The sequence below is a fragment of the Micrasema longulum genome, unplaced genomic scaffold, assembly GCF_059751315.1.
Source record: "Micrasema longulum isolate JH-2025_06_02 unplaced genomic scaffold, ASM5975131v1 h1tg002828l, whole genome shotgun sequence".
NCBI lineage: Eukaryota > Metazoa > Arthropoda > Insecta > Trichoptera > Brachycentridae > Micrasema > Micrasema longulum.
This window is the reverse complement of record NW_028279952.1, coordinates 52,420-75,483: the sequence shown is the minus strand read 5'-3', so window position 1 is coordinate 75,483 and position 23,064 is coordinate 52,420. Positions and strand designations below refer to the sequence as shown.

General features: G+C 32.0%; 3 protein-coding genes across 3 annotated transcripts; all 3 read right to left on the bottom strand.

Moving 5' to 3' along the window:
• Window positions 1-547: 547 nt before the first annotated feature.
• Window positions 548-5,401, bottom strand: LOC148271514 (B2 protein-like). The gene is made up of 2 exons (XM_088241308.1): window positions 5,321-5,401; window positions 548-927 (listed from the first exon to the last, which is right to left on the bottom strand). Exons 1-2 carry the CDS (start codon window positions 5,372-5,374, stop codon window positions 571-573), a joined length of 411 nt encoding a protein of 136 aa, XP_088097434.1. The 5' UTR covers window positions 5,375-5,401; the 3' UTR covers window positions 548-570.
• Window positions 5,402-10,392: 4,991 nt separating this feature from the next.
• Window positions 10,393-11,813, bottom strand: LOC148271513 (B2 protein-like). The gene is made up of 2 exons (XM_088241307.1): window positions 11,754-11,813; window positions 10,393-10,903 (listed from the first exon to the last, which is right to left on the bottom strand). The coding sequence occupies exons 1-2, from the start codon at window positions 11,805-11,807 to the stop codon at window positions 10,547-10,549; spliced, it is 411 nt and encodes a 136-aa protein (XP_088097433.1). The 5' UTR covers window positions 11,808-11,813; the 3' UTR covers window positions 10,393-10,546.
• A 3,758-nt stretch (window positions 11,814-15,571) lies between these two features.
• On the bottom strand, window positions 15,572-19,919 carry LOC148271512 (B2 protein-like). Its single transcript, XM_088241304.1, has 2 exons — window positions 19,801-19,919; window positions 15,572-16,306 (listed from the first exon to the last, which is right to left on the bottom strand). Exons 1-2 carry the CDS (start codon window positions 19,852-19,854, stop codon window positions 15,950-15,952), a joined length of 411 nt encoding a protein of 136 aa, XP_088097430.1. The 5' UTR covers window positions 19,855-19,919; the 3' UTR covers window positions 15,572-15,949.
• Between the last annotated feature and the right edge of the window lie 3,145 nt (window positions 19,920-23,064).

Genomic DNA, 23,064 nt, shown 5'->3' with positions numbered 1-23,064 from the left:
TCTATCTTGATGTTAGGTAGGTACCATAAGGATGGATCAAAGGAAGGATGGGAACGAAAGGTAATCGGCCAGGAATAGTATCGATAAATGCTGTTATTTACTTAACAATCGGTTTGTTTTTTCTTCTTTGCTTCTGCGGCTGTCCTTTATGGAATGTGTTAGTGGAGTAATTCTAATGATTGGAATTAAGACACTCCTTACATAATTCTTGACAAGAAGTTTTCGTAGTTTCAGGTCTACATTAAATGAAAAACACAAAAAACACTATCCAAAAAAAATGTATTATCAGTGACAACATATTTTTCCATTTTATCAACTTCACGTAGAGAGCAATCTCTTGAAGCAATTCAATTCTAATTATCCCAGTAAAAATATCGCTATAACCTTACACAGTCCCTGACAGGCAATGTAAATAAAAAATCTGTATTTATGGTATTTCAGATTGTTTTATTGGCATAAAGTTTTTGTAGTTGTACAGAAGCTATATAAGAGGTTGCAAATATTTGTTTTGGTTGTAAATATGTAAAATGTAAAACCATTGTAATCAGGGCCCTAGGATGATTGTGCGGTTTACAGAGCAAAAATGTCTCCTGGATATTCCTTGTCGTAACACACTAGACGCTTCCAGAATCTGTCCTCCACGGTGAGTCCAATCTGGAGATCACACTTGTCTACGGCCGCAGTGAACTTGGCTGGGTCGGTCTTGGGAGGAATGAGCTTCAGGGCGGTCGCCTTGTCGATCTTCCCATCTGCTGTGGCGATTTTCAGGGACTTGTACACGCACAGAGAGTAAGCCTTCACCTTGGGATCGTTCACTGTGAAGTCTCCAGCGCGGACTTTGGTGAGCAGAGCGAGGTCGGCTCCTGTACTCAAACGACACTTGAAGCGGACGACGGATAACGCTACCTTCTGGATTGCGGTTTGGCTCTGTAATAAAAAAAAACATTCATTCTAGTTTTAAATGAGCAAATAACTTAACCATAACCATATGTTTGCACTGTGATTCGCGTTATTAAACTACAGTGCGTTCAATGTTATATATTACCCATAAAAGTAACTATATTTAAGCCAATATATATTATACTATATTAAAAAGTAGCATGGATGATTGGCCTCGAGAGGGGAGACTACACTTACGGAGAAATGAAGTCAATGTTAAAAATCTCAAGTCTACAAAAACGTAGAAATAACATTATATATATTTGGATAATTTATTTATCGCCGTTTTTATGAAAATCACCTCAAGGGACCTGTACAATAAATAAATATCCCACCACGTCTTGCAGCTACAGAGCGCATGGGTGGTTGGGATTCTAGTTCTTCGTCTCCAATTATGATATACAGGAGCTAGATTACAGCACGTCTTGCAGCTACAGAGCGCATAGACAATAAGAAATCTAGCCCCTATTTACATTTACCTATTGAAGCCAGATTACTAATCGTCTTGCAGCTATAAAGTGCATGGACAAGTGAAATTCTGGCAACTTAAAATTATCAATAAATTTACAAAAACAAACATCGAGCATAATAGTGAATTTGTAAAGTGTTCGTGCTAAAAAATAAACAAGAAAAAACTAAACAGATGTAGCACTTCAACACTATGGATAACATAACAGATAAAAATATCCGAAGGGTAGCTTTCGTAGATTTTGGGTAGTCACTAGTCACTGTCGCAGTATTGCACATGTGCAAACACATGTTGTTTGCTAAATTCCTAGAAGATGGTCCGGTTCATGTGTAGTTCCGGAGGGGGGAAAGAAGCCTATTGTTCCGACGACTTTGTATCTATTTTGGTCTGTGTTATTTCGACTGTTTTCGACTGTATTGAGTCTGTTTTATAATGAGTATGAAATTTCCGCTCAATTTTATTTATTTTTTACGTTTTTACAGTGGTTTGAGGATTGACGTATCATTTTGTATGTTCGAGTATATTGGAAAGAATATTTTAAATATATTGAGTATTTATCAATAAGTTCACTTTTAGTAGCACTGTTGTAATTTATCGTGGAAGGTTGTATTCCAGATAGTTAAATCTTGGTACATTCGCATCACAAATTAATACATTCTTAAATAATTTTAATGGGTTCATATACTTTTTTTCCTTATTTATGTTCAATTTACTGAATGGTTTAATTGATGTACCATCGTTACTGGAACAAGTGGCATTCAATGTTACGATCCGGTTGCGAAATAATAATGTGCTGTTCCTCGATCAACACAGCACAAACTATGGCTTGCATGCACCAATGTCCCGATTGTGTCGTATTGTAAACACGAGACAAGATCTGGATTTTTTTGATGTAAGTCTTTATAGATTTAAAAAATCACTAAGATAGACCGGATCTTGTCTTGAGGTAGTAATTTTTTTTTTAAGTGCCTGTATTTATTAAAAAAAATTGTATTTACCAGTGAAAAAATGGACTGCATAAGTCCGTCAAATAAATAAATAAAATTAGAGTTTCACAACTTAAACCTGCAATGCCATTTATGCTGTTTGCCATTTAGCTATGCAAGGCGAACAAATCACGTACTATAGAATCAAATTAGAATCAATCCAGATGTTTGTAGACAAATACTGGATCATACCCCCTGGAGAACTTATCCAAATTGTACGTAGTTATGTAGAAAGCAGCCAGTACACAATTTTGAAAAAAAATAGATATTGGTGTTATCGGGTGCAGTAAGGTCAATTCTATGTTTTGTTTTAAAAAGCTAGACCGTTTTCATACAGAAAAACTGTAATATTTACTAAAATATTTAAGTTTGTCCAAATGTTTGTAGACAAAAGACTATATCTCGTATTGTTATATTATATGCTATATTTAACTTCCGAAAAATAGTTTGGATCACAAAAACGGCATTCCTAATTTGCAGAAAACACCCACAGCACTAGAAAAATCTCACTGTATTTTAGTAATCATTCATCATCGTCATTGTCTTTCCGCACATAATGGTGCATAGGGCACTGCATCGAAACACCAATTGCAGCGTATTTTGATCATTTTTGTTACATAAAGGTAAGATGATCAGTCTTACGCTTCAGGTACCAGCCCAGGGACTATGAAATATTGTAGTGTGAAAGCAAACCTTTAAGTCAATATTTCATATCAACCATGTCAGGAATCGAACCCGAGACCTCTTGCATGGCTGGCTAACGCGCTGACCATTACACCACGAGGCCAACAAAACTAAACAATACAAAAGTTTCAGAAATCATTAAAACTGGTCAAATACATAATTAGATTTTGGTTTTTATATAAAAAAACGAATGTTTTAATTGTTAAACAATCAATTTAACTGGTGTATAAATTTAATTATTCGCTCTTTTTACAAAGGTGATATTATCTCGTTTCACTTTTTAATGGCCGGATGCTTTCTGCATAACTATATTTAATTGATGTTCGAAGTTACATTAAAAATTCAAATACGTCATTGCATAAGATTTTTTTTTCTTATTTGACGCTTTGGTTTATAATAAATCTGTCAGCTTTTTGGCATTCTTGACGCGTAGTTGGTTTTAAAGATAACCTGGTAGGAGGAGTGAAGTGTTGGTTTGATAGGCGAATTTTCAGGATTATTCCAGAGCAGAAATGATTACTCGCCCGCTCACGTCTCACGGGTTTTTTAAAACCAGACCGCTCTGACGACCTTGCGACGGCGTATTTATCGGACTTGGCCCTATGTTACTTATTTCTTATCCCGAAGATGAAGAGGAAATGAAAGGACGACATTTCGCAACCATAGAGTTAAAGACCGAATCACTGACGGAACTGGAGGCCATAACTAAAAGTGCGTTCTAGAAATGTTTCGAGGATTGGAAAAAACGGTGACGTAAGAGTTTTATATCTGAAGATAGTGACTTTGAAAGGCACAGTATAAATACTGAGGAATATTATTTTTTTAAATATATTTCATTGTTTTGTGTTGTGGTCCCGCGTTATAATCCCGCTGCAAGTGTGGCGATTTCATGAACTGTAAGATCAAGGTTTAAACCCTGCTCTGGCACAATTTTTCCAATTTTCAGCTTTCAATATCCATTTGTGCTATACTTATTATTTATTTTTATATCTGAAAATAGGGCACACATAAACATATTCTTATCAGTGGTCTAGTAATAATACTGTATATACGTGTCTCATTTATAAATAATTTCATACACGTATATCTTAACTTTAAGTTCGAAAAACTATCAATATGGGTAAGAAAAAATTATTTAAGTAAATGATATTTATGACCAAAAAAACTTTAAAAATACATTATTTGCTGACTTAGAACAGGGAAACTATACTTAGTAAGGCAGTTTAGATGACTCACCAGCAAAAACAAAAAATAAGCATGTTGGTTTAATTGGTGTCCTGACGAAGAGACGGGTACGTCTCGAAACCGGTAGACATAGAAAAGTCGGTAAGTGGTAGTAAATATTTAATAACATTTATTAAAATGTTTGACCACAAAGTTAATAATCAATCCCTTTAATATTAATAATCAATTCATGTTATTTTATTTTATTTTTATTTTATTTCTTTTTTATTTTATCTACATTTTTAAAACATAATTTTAAAAGGCAATCTTAAATTATTTTCACTTTTTCTACATGAATTGAAATTTTCGATTTACTTTGTTTTATTTTTTATCTTGTTTTTTATTACATTCATGAGCAGACACTATTTATAAATCTATATTTATATTTTACTTTGTTTAAATATATTCATGTAAATGTATATTCTTTGATTTTATTGCATTATTTTTCTCTATTTTCCTATTTTAATTTATTTTATTTTAAAACATTTTATCTCGTTTTGTTGAGTTTTGTTGAGTTTTTTTCTTTTCTATATTCTTTATAATATTTTTAACTTTTTAAAGCATCAAAAACAAAATAATATATCTTTATTATTTTATAAATATACAAAATTATGTCTGTATTCTTTTATTTTATTTTTAATTAAAACTAATGTATGACAAACTATTTTTTAATAGTTTATCGGAACAAAATATGTTTAAATATTTTGTTTTCTTTTTATAATGTACCAATATTGTAATAGTGTGTGTATTTTATTGAATAAAGACTCTTTAAAGAAATTTGAATAATTAAATATAAATTGCCAAAATAAATATGTAAATATGTTATAATTGAATAAAAAATATAAATAATTTTAATACTGGGTTATTTACATTTCGTTTTAACGCCCCCAAAATTGAAATATTTATTGTTTATTAAAAAAAAACACCAATAAATTTACGATATTAATTGAGCATAAAAAATATACTTTTTTAGTGAAAAATTTACTGACAAATTATTAAATAATATATATTATATTACCAGGCCAAGAGCTACCACGCTTGCGATGATCAAGTAAATCAGAGCTAACTTCATCTTGAACAGTTGATTCAACTTCTCAAAAGAAACTAATAACATCGTTTGGATTCATCCAGCTTTTATACTACCGTAAATGCAAAAATTGATGAAAACAGTAGTTATGTGACAAGCAAATTTAGGGTTTAAACATAAAAAAAACTTCCGAACTGAAAGGCGATTACTTATAATAATCAAGACAATGTTGATTTGAATATATTGAAGATATCAGGAAAAATCGCAAACGTAAGAGCATGACCAAGTGTTTTAAAATTAGAATTAACACTTTGATCACCGGCCGAATACACATAGAATTTACCCTGAGCCCGGCCTATTTTTGTAAAATTTATTGTTTTGTGAAGGATTTCTTAAAAGTGTCATTATTATGAAAATACTAAGTAAGTTAGTGGGGTCAAAAGAACCCAACAAAATATAAACACTCGTTCAGCAACACAAATTAACTGTATTGTCCCATTTGTATCAACCGCTTTTGGTAAAAAGCAATACAATGTATGTAATTGCTCCAAAAATATTTAATGATTTATTGCCAAATACAAAAGACTCAAAGAGTAAAACAAATTTTAAAATTAAAATAACTGCACATATAAATAGTGTAGCGAGAGATTTTTTTGAAAAATATATGTAAATCAAAAAAGGTAGTACTTTATATAATTGGTACATATATTATTAGCGTCTTAGCCGTTAAAATTGGTACATATATATATGTGATGTAATTCACCACTGTAATTGGGCCTCCTGGCCTGTTGTGGTGCAAAAAAAAGTTAAGTGAATTATTTATATTTTTATACATTTCATTGCTTAATATTTGTTTAATTATATATTGTACTATATTATTTATATTTAAGTAACATGTATTCTTGGCAAATAAATATACTTTATATTTGTATAATAATGATTTTTAATTTATTACATTTGATTAGCTAGGCATTTTTAATTAAGTAGTTCTAGTTTTTCTTTTTTACGTTATTTTTTATTAGTATAGGACTATTTATTTTATTTTATTTTATTTTATTTAATTTGGGAAATCAACTGTTCTGTATACATATCTTTAGTAAACAAACAGATATAGTGTATAAACTCAGAACCATTAACAGATTTCCACATAGTATACAAAGTTAGTAAAGAAAATATATTACATATCAAATAAATACATACAATTTATACATTTAAAAATGTTATTTTCATGTACTCAATAATCAAAGATTTTTAAAATATTTATTTTAAGAACATTAAGTTACTGTAAATTGGGCGGGATAAGGACGAAAATGCTTGAAGAGAGGATAAGAAGGGGAGGGGAGATGTACATATTTATTATTATAATGTCTACTAAGTTACATTATACATTTTTAGTGTAAATTTTAAATCTGACAGAGTGATGTTTGTGTAATCTATATTTTTAAATTTTGTATTGTACATTGAAAAAGTCCTACGACAAAAAGCATTTTTAACATACGATGTTTTACTTATTGGTACATGAAACAGGTAATATTTATGCTCTAAAGATAGAAAATCTCCATCTTAGAACAGGCTGAGCCATGTTAGATGGAGACTATCATAAATAGAAAACACTCCGTTTTCATTTTACATTAATTGGTTTTATATAGATTCCCTGTTATTAAGTATGTATATTATTTTTTTGAAAATAAATTTATAAATAAATAAATAATAATCAATTGTAACTTCTTAGATTTATTTGAAATAATTAAATAAGTCATTTTTGTATGGTAGTTTTGCCAACATTGGCCTTTTGGAGAGCCACATTGGGCATTGCAATGTTCGCACATATACAGGGGCTCACTCCTGTTTTTGTGCTTTGTATCCCGGAGCCGTGTAAACGCGTGATAATAAAAACCACGCGCTGTTTACCAGTCCCGTATTTTCACGTGGTTTACCAGCAGCGAAAAAGTACTGATAAAAGTCCCTAGATGTCAGTAAAATGCTATTCTTTTATAACAGCTGGTAAACCACGTGAAAACACGGGACCGGGACACAACGCATGGTTATATAATCACGTGTTTACATGGCTCCGGGATACAAAGTGTTGGGTACATTTTTTATCTTATTATCAAAAACATGTATATTACAATAATCCATTTTTTGCCGCTTATTTCATTGCTCATAGCTATTTTGTTTACAGTTCAATAGGAAAATATCACAGTCTACGAATATCGATAAAAATATATTAAATGGATGTTGGTTAATAATTATATTTTCAAAATCAATCAATCAAAAACTTCACCAAGCCACAAAAAGTCTTGGTTAGGTTGATGTATTTTTTAGGTTTATTTTATTTAATTTTAATTTATTTTATTTTATTTTATTTTATTTTATTTTATTTTATTTTATTTTATTTTATTTTATTTTATTTTATTTTATTTTATTTTATTTTATTTTATTTTATTTTATTTTATTTTATTTTATTTTATTTTATTTTATTTTATTTTATTTTATTTTATTTTATTTTATTTTATTTTATTTTATTTTATTTTATTTTATTTTATTTTATTTTATTTTATTTTATTTTATTTTATTTTATTTTATTTTATTTTATTTTATTTTATTTTATTTTATTTTATTTTATTTTATTTTATTTTATTCATTTAAATATCTTTTGTAGGGGAGACCAAGGATATAAGTAACACGGGGTGTAGCAAATGAGTTTAAGAAACTACTTTGCTTTATCAAACATTTCTGTTATTGTTCTGCGTTTATTCTAATCTTTTCACACCTCTGTAAATTGTAAATTGTAAATTGTATAGATGTCAGTAAAATACAACAAAAAATATTTTTGATATTTTTTTTAATTTTTTTTATGTATGGAAGTTATTTTTAATGTTTGCCATTAATGTTTAACAAATAAAGATTTGTCTCTACGTTTTATATCATAAAGAATATACTTTTAAATTATATTTCTCATCATAGATATTAATTTGTTTGTCTGATTGTAGAAAATCAAGAATGAGGGATCAAAGTAACAAATTGTTACTTTCACCCCGATTATGCTAGTAACTTCTCGTATATCTATAACTACTTCTACACTTTCTTCAATACGTGCCTCATGTCTGAGGATGGTGATTACGCCTAACTCCAGGTATGATTCGTCTGTAAACATTCTCCCTCTATCTGGAACGGTCTTGTGATCTTCTATATGCATTCGTCAGTGATTGTGCCCCTCCATATTGTCGGTTGACGTCCACGCGACCTTATCTCTTCGACACTTCGAACTATCAGAGTTCCCCTGGAAATATGTCCAAAGAACTGCTGGATTATTTTCTCGCACATGGATATAGGTTTCTCTCCTATGTCCAGTTCCTGAAGTATAGATATACTTCTACAACCATCAAGCCTTTTCCCGGTTGATTTACGCAGAGAGAATGAACTGCCAAACATATCTATCTTGGCATACATTTCTAGTTTCTTCTACATTCATACATCTTGTCATACATGATCTTCGGTTCTGCTTACGTTTTACATGACCAGACTTTATGCCACGTCTTCCTTGGTCGTTTTCGTCTCACGTTAGCGTTCATTTTCGCCATATATACTTGTTTTAGCATTCTTTCGTCATCTATCTGTTCTATATGACCATCTCAGAGACCCTTTCTTAATTTTATCAATTATATCTGACTTCGATTTACACTCTCGTCTAATTTCATCATTCGTAACCCAGTCATACATTGATTTCCCACATATTTGTCAAAGAGGTCGCATTTCGACCGCGTTCACTCGGCTTTCATCTTTTCTCTGCTATTTCTATGTTTCACTTCTATTCGTAAGTGTTGAGACTAAAACTCCGTTGTGCACTGCCAGTTGCGCTTCAATTGACATATTTTTACTAGCATTTACTGTGTTTAGTGCTCCGTTCATTTTGTTGCCCGCATTCACTCTCCTTTCAACATATTTTTTCTACTTTTCTATCTCTTGAAAACATGATTTTCGGATACACAAATTCTTTTACTTGTTCAAGACATACGTTGTTTATATTTATTGTGCAGTCAGAAACCTCACTTCCCCTTTCAAATACCATCACTTTTGACTTACTTTCGTTCATCAATAATTCGCTTTTCAGGCATAAATTATACATTCTAGATTCTAGAAACTCTTTGTTTCAAATCCTCCTTGCTGCTTGCCAAAAGAACTCCATCATCAGCGAACACTTAACTTTCTTGCTTAAATTGACAGCTTAACTTCTCGTATCAAACTTGTTATTTTTTGTTATTGTTATTGTTAAATGTTATTTTTTTTATTTTAATCACCTTTAGCCGCTCACTGCAGCAATTTCATTTATTCTGGATGCGTTGTGGCGCATCTCGTGCTCCCCAAGCGGAATTTTGTCTGCATGGATAATAGTATAACCTTATAATTATGTTAATCAGGATATATGTTTACCCAAGAATCATTGAATTTCGTACACAGTATCTCTTTTGACTACTAGATTAATTTTTGATTTAAACTTTCCAATTAAGTTAAAAAAGTATGTGATCACAGTGACTCATCTCACCTTTTATTTAAATTGCGCATTCAGGGGCTCTTTCTACTCACCAAGAAAAATCACAAAAACTTTGCCATTAGAACGGCAGATTCCTGCGGTCTCGTTTCCCCATTTCAAAGCGTTACAAAACCGACACGGCTTGTACATGAGCCCGTTAATAGTTAGCCCGTCATCTTTATAATGAATCAAAGGATCATGAAACGCCGTTTCGTTAAATACAGACCTTGTGTTTCAAAGGGCCACAAACGGCAATAAATATTTGAATGACCACCCGGGTTGAATGGGTCACTTCTATTCAAGGATTTAAGACACTCCTTACATAATTCTCGACAGGAAGTTTTCGTAGTTTCAGGTCTACATTAAATGAAAAACACAAAAATCACTATCCAAAAAAATGTATTATCAGTGGCAACATATTTTTCCATTTTATCAACTTCACGTAGAGATTGCTTCAATTCTAATTATCCCAGTAAAAATATCGCTATAACCTTACATAGTCCCTGACAGACATTGTAAATAAAAAATCTTTATTTATGGAATTTCAGATTTTTTTATTGGCATAAAGTTTTTGTTGTTGTAAATAAACAGAATCTATATAAGAGGTTACAAATATTTGTTCTGGTTGTAAATATGTAAAATGTAAAACCATTGTAATCAGGGCCCTAGGGTGATTGTGCGGTTTACAGAGCAAAAATGTCTCCTGGATATTCCTTGTCGTAACAGACTAGACGCTTCCAGAATCTGTCCTCCACGGTGAGTCCAATCTGGAGATCACACTTGTCTACGGCCGCAGTGAACTTGGCTGGGTCGGTCTTGGGAGGAATGAGCTTCAGGGCGGTCGCCTTGTCGATCTTCCCATCTGCTGTGGCGATTTTCAGGGACTTGTACACGCACAGAGAGTAAGCCTTCACCTTGGGATCGTTCACTGTGAAGTCTCCAGCGCGGACTTTGGTGAGCAGAGCGAGGTCGGCTCCTGTACTCAAACGACACTTGAAGCGGATGACGGATAACGCTACCTTCTGGATTGCGGTTTGGCTCTGTAACAAAAAAAAACATTTATTCTACTTTCAAATGAGCAAATAAACATAGCATAACCATATGTTTGCACTTTGATTCGCGTTATGAATCTGCAGTGCGTTTAATATAATATTATATATTACCCATAAAAGTAACTATATTTAAGCTAAACATTAGAGTTTCACAACTTTAACCTACGAAGTTCAATTCTATGTTCTGCTAAAAACAGCTAGAACGCTTTCATACAGAAAAACGGTAATATTTACTACAATATTTGAGTTTGACCAAATCATTGTAGACAAAAGACTAGATCTCGTATTGTTATATTTAACTTCTAAAAAAATAGTTTCGATCACAAAAACGGCATTCCTAATTTGCAGAAAACACCCACAGCTCTAGAAAAATCTTACGGTACTTTAGAAATCATTCATCATCGTCATTCTCTTTCCACACCTAATGGTGCATAGGGCACTGCATTGGTTCACCAATTGCAGCGTATCTTGATCAATTTTGTTACATGAAGGTAAAATGATCAGTCTTACGCTTCAGTTACCAGCCCAGGGACTATGAAGTATTCTAGTGTGAAAACAACTTTTAAGTCAATATTTCATATCAACCATGTCAGCAATCTAACCCTTTTGCCAAAATAAATATGTAAATATGTACAATTAAATAAAAAATATAAATAATTATTTTTAGTACTGGGTTATTTACATATCGTTTTAAAGGCGAAAATTGAAATATTTATTGTTTATTAAATAAAACACCAGTAAATTTACGATATCAATTGAACACAAAAAATTTACTAAAATTCTTTTTTTTTTTTCGAAAAATTTGACAACAAATTATTAAAAATATATATTATATTACCTGGCCAAGAGCTACCACGCTGGCGATGATCAAATAAATCAGAGCTAACTTCATCTTGAACAGTTGATTCAACTTCTCAAAAGAAACTAATAACATCGTTTGGATTCGTCCAGCTTTTATACTACCGTAAATGCAAAAATTGAGGAAAACAGTAGTTATGTGACAAGCAAATTTAGGGTTTAAACATAAAAAAAACTTCCGAACTGAGAGGCGATTACTTATAATAATTAAGACATTGTTGATTTGAATATATTGAAGATATTAGGAAAAATCGCAAACGTAAGAGCATGACCAAGTGTTTTAAAATTAGAATTAACACTTTGATTACCGGCCGAATATACATAGAATTTACCCTGTGCCCGGTTAATAGTTAGCCCGTCATCTTTATAATGAATCAAAGGATCATGAAACGCCGTTTCGTTAAATACAGACCTTGTGTTTCAAAGGGCCACAAACGGCAATGAATATTTGAATGACCACCCGGGTTGAATGGGTCACTTCTATTCAACCAAAAGTGTTGAAGCGTAGGAAAACAGACATGTTCAAAATACATCGGGCCTCACTTATAAACTTGGTTTAAAATTACGCCTAGGCATAGTGGTAGAATACGAACGAGAAAATCATCCTTATTACAGTAGTATACTAAGGATGGCATTTCCATACTTATTCTACTACTATGTCTAGGTGTAACTTTGTATCAGGTTTATAAGTAAGACCCCTTAAGTTCTTTTATTCAATTCTGAAAAATAGAAGGAAGTGCCATATAATTTTCTGTATGTAAATCTATTATCTGTGTGTCTGTTTTGTGTGTAGATCTTTTGTCACGGGTCCCAGTAAATGAGTTTTCGCCTTCCGGACCTAGGTGTTTAAAAGGTTCGGCTTCTAAGTAGAGTGCGTGCGTTGTTTTGATCAATCTCCTCTCTAAACCTTTAGTCATTCCTTTTTTTCCCTCTTTCTTTCCTTCTTTGCCCTCTTCATAGTATAGTGTAGATATTAAGTCAATTATTACTTCCTGAAAAATTATTGTTTTTTCCAATATGTAGTTTTATAAGAAAATTATTAATATCATAAACCTTTATTACTTTAAAAATGTTAAAAAGCAACGTAATATACAGTTTTTTTTTTCTCCACTGAATATTAATTTCAATGTTTATAAAATTTTGTTTTTACATTTAATTTTACTGGTCCGTAATATTTTGAAATGTTTACGGTCTTGAACAATAAAAATCTTTTTTTTTTTAACTAAGCATCATTATGTACATATGATTTTTTATTAAATGGGAGTTGCTTTATTATTTACCTTGCTTATAATATACAAGGTTTATATTTCACAAATTGGATTTTCCTGCAATTAAATATCGTTAAATTTATCTAAACTTTTGGGGTCCGGAGGGATATACTAATGTGGGCTAATCAGGAACTTCTCAGCATTTGCTCACGTGGAGAGGAAACCATTAAAACTCTTCAGGATAAGCCGGCCTGTTAGCAGTAGTCAACATGCCTTCCGTTCCACTAGAGGAGTGTTTGTCATTTTGTTCCCTACTTTGGTTTATTTTACCAATTGCCTGCACTATATTGATCATGTATGATACTACTGCTCGTGTGAGTTCTTTACGTACTTATGATTCGATCTAAGTACGATTTAAGCAACCTGTGGTACAATTTAAGCGATTTCGAAATTTTACCAATTAGAGGACCTTGGGAAAGAGCTAAGAAAATCCACATGTTACGTAGTCAAAAATCTATTTTTTTTGTTTATAATATATAATTCATTAAATATCTAGCCATATGCTGCGTATCACAAATAAATCTCAATGTTATATAAGTAAACGCTACGATTAACCGTATTATGGATACGTATAACAGGAAATTTAACGACATAGATATATTTACCAAAAATATTAAATTTATCCAAACTGGCATAGCTAATAAATTGTCTTTGTCCGCATCCTCCTCTCCGTTGCTCTCTATCCCTGAACAAATATAAGTTTTATAGTGAGAAGATCTTTTAATATAATTATGTATCCCCGCACTGCGGGCCAACTGTTTGTGACTCCTGATTTTTATAATTCAAATCATTTCTATCAAACTTATATGTTATTCTTATTTATATATTATGTAGGTGCACATAATATGCATTTGTGTGTTCATTTTGAATCAACGTTCGCGTATTGTCAAACCTTATTTTATTGTTGTCATTATTTCGTATTTACTGCATTTTGTGGTTACCTACCGTATTGTATGGGACTCGTCGTACATTATTCATTCGATGTGTATCAGTTAAATTTTAAAATAAAATGCTTTTTTATTCAGAATACGGTTTTGAAATTTAACATACTTTTTAAAAAAAAAACAATTTATATCATTACTTGATTTGAATTTTAACAAAAAGGTTTCTAACTTTTTACTAAGCTCTTTATTGTACCATTTTTAATACAATTACAATTTTTTTTATACTTACGCACCCACACCCACACACACGTACCCTCTCCCTCATTCATTCCCACACGCACATGTATCCTCTCCCTCATTCATTCACGCATACACAAATTCACATACAAGTGAATACAAACGTCACACAAATACAATTACTAAACTTATTTTCTTATATATTATGTGTCATTATATTTACAGTGGATTTTTTAAATTGGCTTTAGCATTGTTAAGATTTTTCTACTTATTTAGTTTATGTTATAGCTGTAAAAATCCCAAATAAAATAAAATAAAATAAATAAAATAAGTAGATTTATGGAGAAATTTGCTGAAAGTGGAACGACATTGGTTACCTTGCCATGCTACTGATCAATTGCAATATACAAACTACAAGCTATCTATTCCTATTGAATCTTTCAACTATGACTTCCTAATGAACACACTTGATTTGGAAAGTTTATCCAGAAGACGGAAACTGAGTGATTTAATGTTTCTCTTTAAGATAATAAATGGCATGTTGGACTCTCCTGACTTGCTAAACATGATTCAATTCCGAATACCTGTTAGGACTACTAGACATAATGTTCCATTTCATATAGAGATTGCTGCCACTAATTATGCTATGAATTCACCTATTTCAAGATTGCTCAGTCTAGGGAACCAGATCAGTTGTATTGACATTTTTCACATTACCCAAATGAAGTTTAAACTTGCTATTAAAGAAATAGTTTAGGATTTTGACTGATGTTTAAGTATTTATGTTCATTTATAAAAAAAGATAAATAAATGTAATAAACAAACACACGTCAAATATATTTTTAAACGTACGACTAGATATTTGTTTTTTTTTTTAGTTTTTAAAATTTTAATTTTTATATATTTTTTTTAAATTTTTGATATTTAATTTTCTAAAGGGTTTAATATTTTGTTTATTTTTATACTTTATTTTTAAAACGGTTGAGAACCCCTGAGCTCTTATCAGGAGACAGTTAGTATTATTCCTAGGGCATTCAATATACATTGCCACAATACCAACAAATCAATGATTTATGATTTTTGCTTTTTCGAATATACCGCGTTATCTTTATTTTTATTATTTTTCTACCTTATTTTGTTAAGTATTAAAATCCTCAAGTTATTATATAGAACATTTATAAAACAACAGTGTCATATGAATAGATATATTGTTATTGTATTATTTCATAATTTTGTAATAGAACACTGCATGTTAATTGTATTTATGTTTATGTTTATAAAAGGCATTTCTGCCGTGTATACACTAATAAATAAAGAAATATATCATTAATTTACTTTCTATTCCCTCCATAATGTATTTCTGTGTCTCTATCTGGGATTCATAAATTTTTCAATAGAGTAAAAAAACATTTTTTTTATTAACAAACCCAGAAATTTTATTTCGTAATATATTCAGACATTACCAGCTTACAATAGTTTTATGTTTATCTTCCGTATGACGTGTGCGAGTATCCTGTTGTTTTCATTGAAGATTGCTATAATCAATTCTTCAATTAGTTTCAGTACAGTGATAAGCAATTTTACAGTGCGAAAATGTCTCCTGGATATTCCCTGTCGTAACACACGAGACGCTTCTTTATTTATGGTATTTCAGATTGTTTTAATGGCATAAAGTGTTTGTTGTTGTAAATAAACAGAATCTATATAAGAGGTTACAAGTATTTGTTCTGGTTGTAAATATGTAAAATGTAAAACCATTGTAATCAGGGCTCTAGTGATTGTTAGGTTTACAGAGCGAAAATGTCTCCTGGATATTCCTTGTCGTAACAGACGAGACGCTTCCAGAATCTGTCCTCCACGGTGAGTCCAATCTGGAGATCACACTTGTCTACGGCCGCAGTGAACTTGGCTGGGTCGGTCTTGGGAGGAATGAGCTTCAGGGCGGTCGCCTTGTCGATCTTCCCATCTGCTGTGGCGATTTTCAGGGACTTGTACACGCACAGAGAGTAAGCCTTCACCTTGGGATCGTTCACTGTGAAGTCTCCAGCGCGGACTTTGGTGAGCAGAGCGAGGTCGGCTCCTGTACTCGAACGGCACTTGAAGCGGATGACGGATAACGCTACCTTCTGGATTGCGGTTTGGCTCTGTAACAAAAAAAAACATTCATTCTAGTTTCAAATGAGCAAATAATTTTAATATAACCATATGTTTGCACTGTGATTCGCGTTATTAAACTGAAGGGCGTTCAATGTTATATATTACTCATTAAAGTAACTACATATATTTAAGCTAATATATATTATACTATATTAAAAAGTAGCATGGATGATTGGCCTCGAGAGGGGAGACTACACTTACGGAGAAATGAAGTCAATGTTAAAAATCTCAAGTCTACAAAAACGTAGAAATAACATTATATATATTTGGATAATTTATATATCCCCGTTTTTGTAAAAAACACTTCAAGAGAGCTGTACAATAAATAAATATCCCACCACGTCTTGCAGCTACAGAGCGCTACCTTCTGGACTGCAGTTTGACTCTGTAACGCAAATAATCACAACATTACCATCACGTTGTTAAATTGCAGTGTTTCCACAGTCATAGATTATATTAACACTTTGAGCACCGGCCGAATACACATAGAATTTACCCTGTGCCCGGCACATTTTTGTGAAATTTTCTGCTTTGTGAAAGGTTTCTTAAACGTGTCATTATTATGAAAATACTAAGTTAAAACAATTCTTACTTCTCATAATTATTTGAAACAATTCAATAAATCATTTTTGTAAGATAGTTTTGCCAACATTGGCTTTTATGGAGAGCCACATTGCAATGTTCGCACATATACCTTCAGCGTCTCACTCCTTTTTTTGTGCTTTGTATCCCGGAGCCGTGTAAACACGTGATAATAATACCCACGCGTTATGTCCTGGTCCCGTGTTTTCACGTAGTTTGACTGCAGCGAAAAAGTACTAATAAAAGTCACTAGATGTCAATAAAATGCACTTTTTTGAACAGCTCGTAAATCACGTGAAAACACGAGACATGCACACAACTTGTGGTTATATTATATAATCACGTGTTTACACGGCTCCGGGATACAAAGTGTTAATCTAAACCCAACATAAAAAATTCAACAGTTTGAACTTGCGCTATCATTTCGGGCTATTTTATTGAAAAAATTGTGTATTGGAAATCCAATTATGCCAAACAGAAGTGTCAGAAATATGCACGATATACCAATGGAACATTTGTCAAAGACATTTTCAAACTTACGTAAATATTTCCATGTTTGGTTATGCCATTATTGTGAGGTCATAAATAAAAATGATCCTATAAATGTTAGCTTTACTTTCAACAGTATAATACGCGACAGAATCATAATCAGCACGTTCCTGAATCTTGCAGAGAAAAAATATGGTTTAAGGTCATGTTTATAGTCTGAATACAACAGGCTACCGGAGTGCTACAGAACGTCAAAAATAATAGTCTCAAATTATACTACCTGAAGCGATATGTGGGTGGCAAAATTTTATTGTTATTTATTTTCCCTCTGTGATATATCTTTCTAAACGTAAATGCCGAATTTTATTTTATTTTTTATTATTTCAGAGTTCTGTATATTCTGACTTAACCTTTATGTTATTATTTATTTATTTATTTTATATATACGGCCTAAGCCAATTACAACAGTTACATGAAAAAACATAAATGCAAGAAACTGAACAAAAATAACATAAAATCATTTAGCAAAGACAAACAAGGGCAAAACAATAATAGTATACAATATATTTAAAAAAAAACGAAAGATCAAAAACTTTGAGCTAAACCATGCCAATCCAACTTCATCCCACACTGTTTAGTCGCGAAGAGATCTACGGAAAGCCGGAAGATCTATCCCAAAAAATTCCAAGTCGTGTGATGAATTGACTAATCTACACATTCTGGACATTGGGGCATAAAAACCAAAGTTGCTCTTAGAATATTTTATAAATAGCAGATTTTGACTTCTGGTGACACGGTTGGGAACATGAAAAGAAATTGATTGCAACAGAGATGGGACATCACTTAAAGTATTAAGTATTTTGAAAATGCATAAAAGGTCCATCTCAGTTCTACGTCTCTCCAGTGAAGACAGATTGAAAGATTGCTCTATTTCAAAATAAGAATGATTACCCCTTTGTAATCCGAGCAACCATGCCATTTTTCTTAAAAAACGGTGTTGGACAGACTCGATATGGTCAATATGAGTCCTGTAGAATGGAGACCAAATAGGAGAAGCGTATTCTAGATGGGGTCGAACTAGTGAGCCATAAAGAGTTTTGATGGTATTAATATTTTTGAAGTTCGCCGTCACTCTATTGATAAAACTGAGAAGTTTAAGAGATTTGTTTACAATATTATCAATGTGTTCACGATAGGAGAGTTTACTATCTAAAGTAATGCCAAGATCCTTTATTGACGAAACCATTGAAAGAGAAGTATTTTTTAGTTTGTAGTTGAATTGTATAGGTTTTTTTCGTCGCGAGAAAGATATTATTTTACGTTTGTCAATGTTAAGTTGAAGACAATTGATGTCGCACCATTCATTAAAACAATTAATATCATGTTGAAAAAGAAGACAATCACTGGGAGATTCAATCAGTTTAAGTACCTTGTTGTCATCAGTAAAAAGCCAGAATTTTGTATTTCGAAAAACATTGATAATATCATTTATAAAAATATTGATGACAGCACCCTGATTTTTAAATGTGAAGAAGAACTCACTGAGGCTCTGACATCCATGGAGAATGTATTAAATAACAAATATAATATGAAAATAAACAGGATCAAAACCAAAGTAATGACTGTGGCCCGTAATGAGCAACAAATGAATAAAGTACTGTCATGAGCAACTCTGTTGTGTACCTTGGAAACAGGATCACCTGAGATGGGAGAACAAAAAGTGAAGTCGACTGCCACATACACCAAACAAGGCTTATGTTTGACAAAAAATCAAAGATTTTTGAGTCAAATAATATCAATTTTAAACTCCGCAAGCAACTTGTCAATACATTTGTATGAAGCATATTGATGTATGGTTGTAAGACAAAAAAAAAGAGATGCAAAAAGACTAAAGGCCTTCGAGATGTGGTGCTACAGAAAAATATTCGGAATTCGCTGGAGAGACCACATCACTAATGACGAGGTTCTCAACAGAATCGAAGAAGGTAGGCACCTAATCAAAACCATATCAGAGAGGCGAGTCCGATGGATCGGCCACATTATGCGCCATGAAGATCTCCTGCACGACATCATAGAGGGAATGGCTGAGGGGACAAATTATAGAGGGCGCCCCCGACGGGAATATTTGGAGCAAGTGTGCGAAGATTTAAGCTGCGCCTCATATTTCGAGCTGAAGAGGGCTGCAGAAAATAGAGACCAATAAAGGACGAGATGCAGGACTTTGCTGCAAACCAATCCCCAGGATTGAGTCTTCGAAGAAGAAGATAAACAATATTACAGTTAACAATCTAAATTCTAAAAACTAGATTTGAAGGAGAATAATGATAATAAAAACTGATAATAATTATAAAAAATAAATGGAAAATAAATAGAAGCAAACGCAAACAAACTTTTGATATGTTAATATTACCTGGCAAAGAGCAATCACGCTAGCGACGATCAAGTAAATAAGAGCAGACTTCATCTTGAAATAGTTGACTTAACCCCTCAGTAGCAACGAGTAATGTGGCTATGATGAGAGGAGCTTTTATATGGTCATAAATGCGCACAAACAAGGAAAACTCTAGAAAAAGGTGTGACAATGCACTTTTGTAGCCCCTCGCAAAAAAATAGTTTTACGCTTTTGAAATTACCTACGTCGTTACTATCTAAAAAAAAACACTTTAAATTTAAATATTTTTATTTGTCATGTTTGAAATATCATAACAATGAGCTGTTTTTTTATAGTAGCAACTTTTTTACTAGCGAATGCCCTGTTTGATAATTAATAAAAGTTGACATCAAAACTCACACTTAATTAACAAATTAAAACACGGATAGAAAACATTTTATAGAAAGGAATATGGAAGTATAGGCATTTACAGGGCTTATAACCTGTAAATGGCTGGTTTTAATAGCCACTTTACACACTCTGTAGCATTTACCATTATACCCATGTTTGATCATCCATATTTACTTAATTCTTCCATCTGTTAATTTTGGTGAAGTTAACACTTTGTATCCCGGAGCCGTGTAAACACGTGATTATATAACCACGCGTTTTGTCCCAGTCCCGTGTTTTCACGTGGTTTACCAGCTGTCGAAAAAGGTGCATTTTATTGACATCTAGTATCTATAATAATATATAATCTTTTATTAGTACTTTTTCGCTGCCCAATAAAAGGAGTGAAACCCTGTATATGTGCGAACATTGCAACGTGGCTCTCACCATAAAGGCCAATGTTGGCTAAACTATCATACAAAAGTGATTTATTAAATTGTTTGAAATAAATACGAGAAGTTTCAATTGATTTAACCTAGTATTTTCATAATTATGACACTTTTAGAAAACCCTTCACAAAGCATGAAATTTCACAAAAATGAGACCGGGCACAGGGTAAATTCTATGTGTATTCGGCCGGTGCTCAAAGTATTAAAATGTTCAAGAAAATATTTTGAAATTAGGAAATCGATTCCAGGCGTTGCCTAATATGTAAATGATACTGTCTTTCTTTAGATATATTGCTAGACAATCTAGAAAAGGCAATAATGTCTGGCCGAGTTGAAGGTAGGAGAAGCCGGGGTAGAATCCCATATATATGGACTGACCAAATATAGGTGGCTACGGGGCTAAAATTTGATGAGTCAGTTCGTCGGGCTGAGCACAAGTCTGTCCAGTCGGAGCGGAACAGACTAATCAGAAGTGTTCATGCTGATCACGATCCTCAGCATTGAGGGACTGACTTGGAAAAAGAAGAAGAATACCTGAAAATTTGAAAATTGTTTTCCGACGTTGCTTAGTATGTAAAATAATTCAGTCAAATGATCTCTTCACAACAATAAAGATTTCAGCTCTTTAACTTCACCAAAATCAACGGATGGAAGAATTAAAGAAATTTGGATGTTCAAACATAGGCAAAATGATAAATGTTACACAATATGTAAAATGGCTACTTTTTTTTTATTTTATTTATTTACAATTTAAAAAAACCCGTTAGGGTTACATTAAAAAATTTATATTGTCTAGTCATTTTATGTCTCGTCTAGTCTAGTTAGTTCAGTCATCATATGCTTTTTCAGATTGATTTTAAATTTGTCTCCAGTAAAAGTTTTCAAGTAGTAAGGTAGTTCGTTGTAGTGTTAAGGTCCATTATGTAGTATTTTTGACTGTCCTGTGTTTGTCGTTGCTTTTTCAATATTATAGTGTTGTTGTTGTCTGGTGTTATATTTGTGTATGTTAGCATTTTTGACTAATATTATGTAATAATAATAATACTTAAACCAGCTTATTACAGGTCATAATCCCTGTGAATGCCTAGACTTCCATATTCCCTTCTCTTAAATGTTCTCCATCCCTTTTGTAATTTGTTATTCTTAATGACTACTGGGGAGTGAATTTCAGTCTTTTGTCTACAAACATTTAGATAAACTCAAAATATTGTATTAATACTAAATTTATTTTGCTGTTTCATTATGTACAAGGGTTCTATGTTTTAGGTCCTGACTAGCTAGATATACCCTGTATTTAGGCAGGACGTTTTTTGTTACATTACATGTTATATAAAGTTTTATGTAAAATAAATAAATAAAATAACTGACGTAACATTTTTTTTAATTATGCTCAAACAATAAGGAAATGTCACATTCTACGAATTCCAATAAAAATATATGAAATGAATTTAGAATAATCAATTGTAATTTCAAAATCAATATGGATATTGTGGAGAAATGTTGTCATACATAAATGTAAAAAATAAATTTAATAAAAATATGTTGCTAGATAAACGCAAGGTGTTTGGCCTTGGTTGTTGTGGCGTCAAGATTCGTGATAATGTTTTGAACAGATTTCAATGGCCAGGAATAAATCAACATGAATCGTGACGCATTAGGGGTTTGGCCAATGGAATAACCATATTGTGGGAATTCCAATGTACGAATTTAAAAATATTTTTTATGCCACTAATAATTAGCTAATAATCATAAGTACAAAATGATGCTTAGTTTAAAAAAAAAGGTTTTTATTGATTAAGACCGTGTACATTTCAATAATATTATGGACCAGTAAAATTTTGGTTGGTTGGAAGAAATTGCCATTTGGCAATAAGCCCGCCAATGTACAAATAACATTATGTACAAAAAGTTAAATAAATAAATAAATAAAAATTTAACCTATAAAAAACATTTTTAAAATAGTGAAGTCAAATAAATATTCAGTAGAGAAATTAAAATAAATTACAATTGTTAATTATTTTTTTTCTGGTCAGTATTTTATAGATCTTAACATATTACAACAGAAATGAAGAACATTTGAGAAAAGGTAATATAGAAGTCAAGGCATCTACAAGGCTTATGACCTGTCAATGGCTGGTTAAGGTAGCCACTTTACACACTGTGTAACATTCACCATTCTGCCTGTATTTGAACATCTATATTCCTTCAATTCTTTCATCTGTTGATGTTTGTTGGCCACTTAAACCAGCCATTGACAGGTCATAAGCCCTGTAGATGCCTAGACTTCTATATTATCTTTTCTTAAATGTTCTTCATCTCTGTTGTAATATGTTTATATAAACAGCTCCCCAGGGAGTTGAATCCAGTCCTTGTCTACAAAAATTTGGACAAACTCAAAATATTGTTTTATAGATCTTTATTACTTGTGATACTTCTCTATTAAAATCAATGGAAAGAATAAAAA

Coding starts and splice junctions, on each gene's coding strand:
- LOC148271514 (XM_088241308.1), bottom strand. CDS start 5,374: ATGAAGTTAGCTCTGATTTACTTGATCATCGCAAGCGTGGTAGCTCTT. Junction 928..5,320: donor GCGTGGTAGCTCTTGGCCTG/GTAATATAATAT, acceptor TTTTTATTACAG/AGCCAAACCGCAATCCAGAA.
- LOC148271513 (XM_088241307.1), bottom strand. CDS start 11,807: ATGAAGTTAGCTCTGATTTATTTGATCATCGCCAGCGTGGTAGCTCTT. Junction 10,904..11,753: donor GCGTGGTAGCTCTTGGCCAG/GTAATATAATAT, acceptor TTTTTGTTACAG/AGCCAAACCGCAATCCAGAA.
- LOC148271512 (XM_088241304.1), bottom strand. CDS start 19,854: ATGAAGTCTGCTCTTATTTACTTGATCGTCGCTAGCGTGATTGCTCTT. Junction 16,307..19,800: donor GCGTGATTGCTCTTTGCCAG/GTAATATTAACA, acceptor TTTTTGTTACAG/AGCCAAACCGCAATCCAGAA.